The 10,363-nt window shown below is 42.3% G+C and overlaps 2 protein-coding genes across 2 annotated transcripts; one reads left to right on the top strand and one right to left on the bottom strand.

Annotated features, from left to right (window-relative positions):
- The first annotated feature begins 414 nt into the window (after positions 1–414).
- Positions 415–3,007, top strand: LOC130738672 (uncharacterized). The gene has a single exon (XM_057590772.1). It carries the CDS (start codon positions 534–536, stop codon positions 2,658–2,660), a length of 2,127 nt encoding a protein of 708 aa, XP_057446755.1. The 5' UTR covers positions 415–533; the 3' UTR covers positions 2,661–3,007.
- A 247-nt stretch (positions 3,008–3,254) lies between these two features.
- LOC130738684 (cyclin-A1-4-like) lies at positions 3,255–6,606 on the bottom strand. The gene is made up of 11 exons (XM_057590791.1): positions 6,202–6,606; positions 5,639–6,029; positions 5,328–5,467; positions 5,056–5,148; positions 4,718–4,851; positions 4,528–4,603; positions 4,368–4,444; positions 4,247–4,280; positions 3,832–3,981; positions 3,609–3,743; positions 3,255–3,495 (listed from the first exon to the last, which is right to left on the bottom strand). Exons 1-11 carry the CDS (start codon positions 6,424–6,426, stop codon positions 3,433–3,435), a joined length of 1,518 nt encoding a protein of 505 aa, XP_057446774.1. The 5' UTR covers positions 6,427–6,606; the 3' UTR covers positions 3,255–3,432.
- Positions 6,607–10,363: the final 3,757 nt, after the last annotated feature.

Raw genomic sequence — 10,363 nt, 5'->3', positions numbered from 1 at the left:
TGATCAGGTGGTGGCGGCAACACCGGTGGCGGTGGTGGTGCCAATGGTGGTGTAAGTTGGCAGCAATGGAGGGTGGTGGTGATGGTGACTTATACGTCATAACCTTATCATGCCTTATCCATCACTCACATGATGGATTAAATAATACGTCATTTTAACGTATAAGGGGACTTTGATGGATAAGCTTATACAATACAATGTCATCACCAAACAATGGATAAACTCATAATGTATTGTATAAGCTTATACTATCATGCCTAATACGGCGTGCCAAACGAGCCCTAAGCTTAAACAGATAGAAACAAAACAAAGAACAGACCATTTTATGTACATACATACATTATGATATTTATTAACATACTAGAGCTTCCTAGATTTGGTTTCCAAATTTATGTGATGATCAAAAATTGCAAGTATTGGGCCACAGAGATATCCAAAGATAAAAATTGACAGGCATGGACAAAGACACAAGCATATGAAAAAGCTCCACTTTATACTCAATTACTCATCATCACCATTCACTTCACCACAAGATGCAAGCTTCACAACACACACAATCAGTAGTAACAATGAAACCACACCACTTACCTTTTCTGTTGATAGTGTTGCTGTTCCCACTATGTTTAGCATCTGAGGAGGAGCAAAGCATCATCTTCACCACACTTGGCAGAGCTTTCTACTCCTTCGACATCTACTCCCTCCCGATTCACCACCACCAACCACCCTCCCCTCACGACGAGCTTCGACTCACCGACGGCCGCTCCGTCAATTTCAACGGCCAATTCCTCGCCAACAACACCGCCATCCAACTCCCTACTGACCCACCTCCTCCCCTGCAACTCGTTTACGTCACCGAGAGAAGCGGCCTCCCCACCATCTACTACGACGCCGTTTACACCACCGCGACCACCACCACAAGAAGATCTGCCCTCGAATCATTCACCACAGAGAGAATCCAACTCCCTCTGTTACCGAATCATCTCGGTGAAGCTCAAGTTTCCATCAAAGACAAGCCTAGCGTGACCAGCGATGGTGAGTATTTGGTGTATGTGTCGACCCATGAAGACCCAGGTGTGTCCCGGGTCAGTTGGGCTGCGGTTTACTCCACCCACCTCAAATCGGGTCTGACCCGACGGCTCACCCCTCACGGCGTCGCTGATTTCAGCCCCGCCCTGTCCCCCTCCGGTGTGTGGACTGCGGTCGCCTCCTACGGAAGCGCTGGATGGTCCGGCGAGGTGGAGGATCTCACCACAGACATCTACATCTTCCTGACTCGCGACGGAACTAACCGGGTCAAGGTGGTCGAGCACGGTGGCTGGCCTTGCTGGGTCGACGATCGCACGATTTACTTTCACCGGAGAGGCGATGACAAGTGGTGGAGCATTTACAGAGCCACCCTCCCCGCCGATTCCGCTGACTCGGTGGTCGTTGAACGAGTCACGCCACCGGGTCTCCACGCGTTCACTCCCGCGACCTCACCGGGAAACCACGAGTTCATCGCCGTCGCTACGAGAAGGCCAGGTTCAAGTTTCCGCCACATCGAGCTGTTCAACCTGGTTAACAAAGAGTTCAGGGAGCTTACTCGCTTCGTCTCACCCCGTTCCCACCATCTCAACCCGTTCATCTCACCCGATTCGTCCCGGGTCGGATACCACAAGTGCAGAGGAGAATCCAGCAACAAAAGCCCCCAGTTCTTGCTCGAGAATGTTCAGAGCCCTGTTCCCGGCCTAACCCTCTTCCGCTTCACCGGTTCATTTCCCGTTTTCTCACCCTCCGGCGACCAAATCGCTTACGTGGAGATGCCGGGAGTTTACGTCGTGAACCGGGACGGTTCAAACCTGCGGAAGGTTTCCGACGCGATGGCGTTCTCAACCGCGTGGGACCGTGTCCGACCTGGCGTCATCTACACCGCCATCGGAGAAACCTTTGCCCCGGAGAGCGCCGGGGTTGACATCGTCTCCATCGACGTTGACCGTAACACCATCAAGAAGTTGACTGTCGATGGAATGAACAACGCGTTCCCGTCACCTTCACCGGACGGGAAATGGATCGTGTTCCGGTCGGGTCGGACGGGTCACAAGAATCTCTACATGATGGATGCAGTTGGTGGAGAGATAAAGGGACTTAGAAGGTTGACGGAGGGTCCATGGACGGACACCATGTGCAATTGGTCACCGGACGGAGAATGGATCGCTTTTGCTTCTGACCGCCATGACCCGGGTAGTGGTAGCTTCGAGCTTTACCTGATCCACCCGAATGGAACCGGGTTGAGGAAGGTGATTCAGAGCGGGTCGGGTGGGAGGACGAACCACCCGTATTTCAGCCCTGACGGGAAGAATTTGGTGTTCACGTCGGACTATGCGGGCATATCAGCAGAGCCAATCTCAAACCCGCACGCCTACCAGCCCTATGGTGAAATATTCACCATTGGGTTTGACGGTTCGGGTTTAAAGAGGTTGACCCATAATTCATATGAGGATGGAACCCCAGCTTGGGCACCAAAGTATATGAAGCCTGTGAATGTTGAGAGGCCTAAGGGTGGACTTTATTGCTCTTTTGAAGATTGTCATTGGCTCAATGACTTTCCCAATAGGATGGCTTTGGGTCTGCCTTCTTGCCCTTACTCTATCCCTTTATCAAAGCCTCAATGTGGTGTGTGATATGCTCGTTTCTGCTCTAATTTTTGTATATGCTATCACTTTTGAGTTCTGAGCTGCAGACTACGGGCGCTTGGATATGAAAGATACTTGAAAAATAAGGGATGTAAAAATGTAGATTGAGCATGGTATATTGTGATCTTATCATCTTGATGGTACATGTATGTTGAGCATGCAACTCTTGGGATTTTGATCTTGTCATGCTAGTCAGTAAGCTAAACTTCAGTGGATTATGTATGTATCATGTACTAAACAAGCAGTGCCAAACGACTACTTACAGGAAAAAAGTCTTATTAATTAAGCTCTTTTAAGCTTTTGTTGATAATCATTACATATTAGCTTATGAATAAGTGCATGTTGTATCTACATTAGCTCTTTTGAACTTATTTTATTGAGTTTATTATGTGATTAGAGTTTATTGATTTAAATGTTTAATTAAGCTGTTCATTCAATTGCACAAGCAAATATTAAGAGCATGTTGTATCAGAGAGATGTGATACAAATATTAATGTTTTAGAAATATTAATAAGGTGCTTCTGCTACTAATTTGTCATATTTTCCAGAGAGATGTGAGAGATGTGAGAGTAGAGTAGTAGATAATTTGGACAACAAATTTAGACATTTGATTCCTTCTAGCCATTAATGATGCTGAAGCAATAGCTATCAATACAAGTTAACTCTTGAAGCATTGATATTTTCTAAAGAGCCTTTCTCTGGAGAGAAATGCTATGTCAATCTAATCCTATCCAACTGGAAATTGGACTGTCATCTCCTCTCAATTCTGGAAAAATTCTGAAGGTATTGAAGGAGGGCAGTACTTCTTGGCCACATATTTGTACTGAAACGCAAACAAAAACTATGAGGAAAACTACTCAAACAGGTTATATAGAATAAAAAATCTTATGAAGTGCTTCCAAGGTAAGAGGAAGGGGACAGTGTCCTCCTTTTTACCTTGTGTTGACTGTATTTCTCCTTAATTGCGGGCAAATTAGAATTAGGGCTGTTGCAAAAAAGGCGATGGAGTTCTTTTACACAAACACACAAATCAGAAGGCTGGTAGAGTGTGTAATGCTGCAATGTTGAACTCTGTTGCAAAAAGAAAGTATAATCTGTTATTAAAAATTGAAGTCCATTGGTAATGGTCTGCATAATCTGTTATTAAGAATCAACATACCCATGGTTTTATTGAAGGGAATAGTATAAATTTGGCCAGGAAAATTGCAGAAGCAGCTACAAGTGATGGTGCATAACAAAGCATGCTGTACTCCATGAGAGACAATTCGGCAATGTAGTTTGTCAAACTCTCAAGTTGCAGGGAAGGGACCTGAGAAATGCAGATAAAACCACTATAAGAGGGGGGCAATACTTTAGAAATGGATTTCACATTAATTCCAAGAAATATGGTTCAAGAGCGACAAAAGGAATTAACCACCATGACCCATCATTCATCAATGCTATCTTATAACATGGAAAATTGGAAATAACTAGTAGTACCACTGTACACATGTTTTCTTGACTGTAATTAGAAACTGATTTTACCATATTCTTAAAACCAATTAATAAGTATTCAGAATCGCATGAGGAAATACCTCTTCAACTCCTTGAGCTGCACGTACAAATCGTCTGAAATCAGATTAAAATAAATTTATTTGGTCAGTGTCAAAGTACTTCAAAAGGCCAATGTGATAGTTATCCTTTAACTACTACTACCTTAAGAAACATTTGATTGTTGGGGCTGTCATTTCGAACTTCAGAAAATTCAAGACTTCAGATTCCATCTGTAAGACCTGCATGGTGGAATGATTTGCTTTAGATATATGCACACTTCAAATACAAGTGCAAAGTTTAATCAAAGAAATCAAATCCTAACCTCCTCTTTGAAGTATGTGTTGTCAGTTATGTAACAAAATTCCTCCACCTGAGGTGCACAAATCTCCTCATATTTCCTGCAAACCATAAAGAAAAACCAAATCTTATTACTACATGCCTTCATGTAGCTAGAAAAATCATGGTAGAAACCCTTCAATCAGAAAACACAAGGGACTTGTGTGCATCCTTACGAGGCAATCATCATGGAGGCAACCCCAAGTAATTGTAACTTTTGCCTGCTCATTGCATTCCCTGAGAGATACCGATCTATGTAGTTTACTGTCAAATACAATGTATCAGGTACTAGTCTATACTCTTCAGCCACCTACATTCAGAAACAAATGTTTAGTCGTTTAGATAATGAATGAACTCTAATTTGACACATGTTATCATGAATAGTGTTGTCATTCCCAATTTGCAATGAATTCATATCAGTATTATTTTGCAACTTCAAATGTGGCAAGGCTCAAATGCAGGGTGTGTAATGTCTACATTAGTCATGACTAATTGACTTTTAAACAAACATTACCTCCACAAGCCAGTCGATCAATATAGCACGCATGCTGGTATTTATATCCTTCTGAACTTTCTCCATGAAATCTGTGGAAGGTCTTTTCTTTGCCTATCATTCCAAAAATTGCAAAAGATAAGAACAATCAGAATAACTACTAATTATTATTTCATTAGCTATATTTGGCATGTTTCAAGTCAAGACCTCAAAATTAGAACAAATCCTAATATTCCATATAAGGTGTGAACATAACAGAGATCATTGTTAACAGGGAGAATGAAGGTTTTTACCTCAGATGCACGCAGGTGCTTGTAGATATCACAAGCAAAGGAAGCACAGAGCTGGGGATCCATGTGATCATTATCAATATTAACAATTTTCTCCCCCTTTTCCAATTCCTCAACAAGAATGTCCCTACTACAGATGTTTCCTGCAAACAAATAAATGAAACCAAATTAGAAGGTGCTAGTACTAACTAAAGGTATAAGAAATCACATCCCAAAACTTGATTGGCCAAATTTCTTGTAAATTTGACTAAGAAATCATAAATTTTAAAAATGGGAAACAAGAAATGCAAAAACTGCAACAATTTGAATCAAACCTGCTTGCTCTTTAGCATCAGAGATGTTCAAAATGCTGAATGTCTTCCTCTCAATAGAATCCACAGCTGAAACATCACTATTGTCCACATATTCAATCTCAGCAGGACTCTTGAAAGAATCACAAGAAGACATGGACTCATCCATAGAAACCGAACACCCATCAGATTTACAAGGGGAAACATCCATGCTGGTCGAAACAGGAACAGAAACTCTAGCCCCTGAAGCAGCAGCAGCAGCATCATCTTCGTTCCTTTCAGTGAACGAAGCAGTAGCAGTAGCAACCTTAGGAAAAACAACCGCAGCAGCAGCAGATTTCACATTCGGCAAAGCAGGTGCTACTTTAGGAGGTGCCTCTTTCTTGGTTTTCGCAAATTTACTCACGCATGGTACCTACCAATTCAAATTTCAAAACCTAAGAAATTTGCAGAATCAACAATCGAAAATTGATTTACAGAGAAATGAACGAAAATTGATCAAAATTTTCTGGCGATTAGGTTTTCTTGTTTTTCTTTCTCTCTACATTGTTAAGAGGCGAATAAAGAAAGAAGGAAGTGAGTAATACCAATGACTGTGACGATGAGTTGCGAGAAGCGATGTGATTGGTGAGGTTGGAGAGAGGGGGACGCTTCTTGGCGGAGTGAGAAGCGGCGGCCGGAGCCTTAACCGCCGCCGCACCAACGACGTAGTTATTGTTATTGTTGTTGTTGTTGTCTGATGCATGGCGTTTGGCTAACGACGATGCGGTGGAGGAAGAGAACGATGAACGGCGATGATTGTTCGACGACATTATTCAAATTTTGCTCAATGCGTTAGCTCTGTTTGCAAGAAGAACCAAGCAAGAACAAAAAGAAAAAGAGAGAAAGAGAGAGTGTGTTGTTTGTGTTGTTGCTTTTTTGCTCTGGTTTTCAGAGCGTTACTGTGAAGAAGAAAAAAGCGTGAGTGAGAGAGTGAGTGAGTGAGTGAGTGCAATAAATTGGGTTGAATTTACATTTATTAAATGAGGTAATGAGGCGGGGAAAAGGGAGGGTTTTTGAAATGGGGAAGAATCTGGGCCGTTGATTCGGGCTCGGTATTCGTTAACTAGGGAGCGGGGTGGGGACCACGTGGTTTTGTGTTGGTTTGAAGTTTGAAATTGACAGACACTGGGGTTGAGGGATCTGGGGAGTGTGTGTGAGCCTGGAGGAGCTTATGATTTGAATTTGAATTCGAATTCAAACGGTCACTGCACCTGTCGTTTGCTGCTGCTGCTGCTGCTGCACTGCATTGGTGGGAGCTTCCCCATTCCCAATTCAACGTGCTACATTTTGATTTTCCAATCCAAGGTCGCTTTCTCATATTCCTAAATTTAAATTAGGTGTTGCCTTTTATCGCATATTTTTTAAAATTCATTTTCAAACTTTATGCATATAAACTTTAATACATTAATTAATTTTGACTCCAGAATCAATTTATTTCCATATGTGCATTACACTTACTTCATTTATTCGATAAAGATTATTGTTTAAGGTGGTGGACTTGTGACACAAAGAGTAATATGACAATTATTGATAATAGTATTAATAAAGTACCTTTATTAAATTTTACTAGTACAATGTGCATCTATTGAATTATACATGGATAAAGAAGAATGTAGTAGATAGAGAAGAATTGTGGTTGATTGAAGTAGTATGAAAGATGATAAGTGAGAGAAAATTTATTAAATGATGATGTAATTAAGTGGAAAAAATTACTAGTAAAAAATGCATTGACTTTCTAAAACAACAAACATTTTGGAATATTTAAAGAGTGTCTGCAATAACAATCTTTCTGAAACGGAGGGAGTATGTTGTTCTTAGCTAAAATCAATACTCTTTTGGAATTTCAATTTTTAAAAACACAAGCATTGCATTTTTCAATAATGGAAATGGTAGAATGGAGAGAAAGTACCTCCAGACTATTAAGTAGAGCGTCAATGGCATGTTGTAGTACATTTTTTTCTATACGTTTTACTCCTTTTTTTGTTCTTTTCAATATTGCTCTTTCTCAAAGAAGGATCACTCCACCTGCTCGACCCGTTCTCAGAATTGTCACCATCATTCCATCTCAGCTTACAAAGTTGTCCCGGATTGAGACAAATGCCTCCAAATTATAACGACAATCGGCCTAGAACAATATATGTTGATGACTTGATCACTTCCATAAAACGTGTAGTGATGGTCTCACTATTCACGCAAACTCCCAAAGCCACTCTCAGCGTCATGAATCCTATTGGAACCACGCTCTTCTATGAGAATCCTCGTACGTTGTTGTTACAGGAGCAAGATCTTTACCTTTAGATCTCAAACATGGAATGTTCCTAAGAGTCATAAGCCTTAAGGAGCTTCTGAATCAACCAACCTTTGTTAAATTTTTTTATCTGAGATCATTGTACGGATGACCACCAGCGAGTCTGAGTCATCCTCCTCACGGTCTGTTAATAGTAAATCCTGACATCCTTCTTCTCAATTTGATGCATTTGTAGGCCAGGAATTATTCATAGAATGACTCAATAATCACAGAGTTCGTTCTATTTGGCGAACTTCTTCTATGGAGCACTATACTTTTGTTTCTTTCGCTCGTATGAAACCAAAGATTTTGAAAATTCATCAGGTTAGTTAGCAACGATCAGATTAATTAAGCTTGGGATGAAGTTATTAGAAAAACTAAATACATGACCATCTTCAAGCCCAGCAATATCACAGTTTCTCTGTGAAAACGTGGCAGAAAATCACTCTCATCTGGTTTTTGCTAAATTCCTTTGTTCTTGAACAATTTTGCAAGCATAGGTTTTATTACCTCGCTTCGTCCTACAAACTCTTTAATGAAGAGTTGTCTGAATCTAAACCAACTTTCCACTGAGGAATCTGAAAGAGACTTAAATCAAATGAGAGCTTCGCCTTTGATAGTTGATAAAATGCTCTGCAAATTACAACTTCAACAATATTTCCTTCCTTGATTCTCACTACCTACATTTCTTCTTCAAATGCAAGCACATGCTCTTCCGGATGGATGTCCACTGGATATGAATCCACATTAACATGTTCGATCAATCTCTATAGTAACTCCCCCATTTGGAACTCATTTTTGAACGACAAGTAGACTGTCCTTTGAGTGTATAGAATACAAAGTTGACTGGAGGTTCCTTTGCCTCGAGTCTAAGGGTATGTTTGATTATAGTTTTTGAAAACTATTTTCTGTTTTTAAAAATTGAAAAATTTAAAAGCCTGCTTGTTTTCAAAACCAGATGAAAATAGTTTTCAATTTCAGTTTTTAAAACTAAAATACCAGAACAGCTTAAAGATATTTTGTTTTAGTTTTTAATTTTCAAATTTCAATTTTTTATTGTTGGAAAACATCTAATTCAAATTGAACGAATTGTATTTCGTGAATATTATTGATGAGCAAACACTCTATTTATATAATTACGTAGTTGACTAATAATAAAAGCTAAACAAATCTAAACCTGATTACATGCCTAATTACATAACTAAATAAATAAAGAATATTCTACCCTAATATTCTATTATATTCTAACACACCCCCGCAGTCGAAGCTGCAGGTTCACAGATGCTAAGACTGGAACGAAAATCACCAAAAATGGACTCGAGGTATGCCTGTCGTGAAAATAAAATACTCTTCAAACGCGAGAGCGGTCGGAGAAAAATCTGGGTGACCTGAAGAGGAGGAACCATTGTTGGCGGAAGGAACAACCGTTGGCGTCGTAGAGCCTGAATCTGAGTGTGATATGCCATAGGATGGAGCAGGAAAAATAAAAAATTTAAAACTGGGTTTTTTAATAGGGATGCTGGAGGCCTGGGCGAACCGACTGGGTCCGGTTCGCTAGGTTTGTGTGTGCTGGACTGGGCCGGGAGGAAAAAAAACAAAAAAACAGGGTTTTTTTTTGTGGGCTCAACCTGGGTTAGCGTTTGGAGTGTAGCGGGTCGGGTTGGTGGGTCTGGTGCAGAACCTGGACGCGTGAAGGCGGCTGAGAGAAGAGTGGTCCGGCGGCTGGGCAACAAGGGCTGGTGCGCGCGGCGGGCACGGGAGCCTGGGCGGCGGCGCGAGGTGGTGGGGTGGCTAGGCGACGGCGGCGCTGTGGACGGCGCGGGCAGGGGAGGAGCGCGCGGGCTGGAGAAGACGACCCAAGGCTCGTTGGGCTCGCGAAGGAGGCAAGCAGCCGACGGCGGTGTGAGGAGCGACAGCTGGAGGAGCAGTGCACAGGGGTGCGTTGCGGACGGCGGTGGGCAGCGACTGCAGTGGTGCGCAGCTGTAAGTGATTCTTTTTTTAAATAGAGAAGAAGAAGAAGGTGAGGGAGAAACTAAAAATAAATAAAGTAAAAAAGGCGGCGGCGCTCTACTCTAAGAGTAGAGGGATGCGACGGCGGCTCAATCACGGCAATGATTGCAAGTGAGAGCCAGCGACGACAGCAGCGCTCTAAGAGTAGAGGGCGGAGGCGGCGACGCTCTAAGAGTAGAGGGCGGAGGCGGCGACGCTCTAAGAGTAGTGTGCGGCGGTGGGGGGCTCAATCACGGCGAGGGTCATGCACGTGAGAGTAGCAACGGTGGCGGCGACGGTGGCTGCACTCTAAGGATAGAGGGCGGCGACGACTTTAGCGCGCGGCGACGGCACGTTCAGGAGAAGGTGCGGCGGTGGCGGCCAAAAGGAAAAAATTAAATAACAATTAAAACAAAAAGAAAAACAAAAA

This window comes from Lotus japonicus, chromosome 1, assembly GCF_012489685.1.
Source record: "Lotus japonicus ecotype B-129 chromosome 1, LjGifu_v1.2".
NCBI classification, from domain to species: domain Eukaryota; kingdom Viridiplantae; phylum Streptophyta; class Magnoliopsida; order Fabales; family Fabaceae; genus Lotus; species Lotus japonicus.
Note: the sequence above shows the minus strand (reverse complement) of the source record. Positions and strands in the feature narration are given on the sequence as shown.

What these genes read in the sequence shown, in the direction of transcription:
- LOC130738672 (XM_057590772.1), top strand. Translation starts at nt 534, where the DNA reads ATGCAAGCTTCACAACACACACAATCAGTAGTAACAATGAAACCACAC.
- LOC130738684 (XM_057590791.1), bottom strand. Translation starts at nt 6,426, where the DNA reads ATGTCGTCGAACAATCATCGCCGTTCATCGTTCTCTTCCTCCACCGCA. An exon ending in TGATGCTAAAGAGCAAGCAG is followed by an intron (nt 5,468 to 5,638) that starts GTTTGATTCAAA and finishes ATTTGTTTGCAG; the next exon opens with GAAACATCTGTAGTAGGGAC. An exon ending in AGAAATACAGTCAACACAAG is followed by an intron (nt 3,496 to 3,608) that starts GTAAAAAGGAGG and finishes TTTGCGTTTCAG; the next exon opens with TACAAATATGTGGCCAAGAA.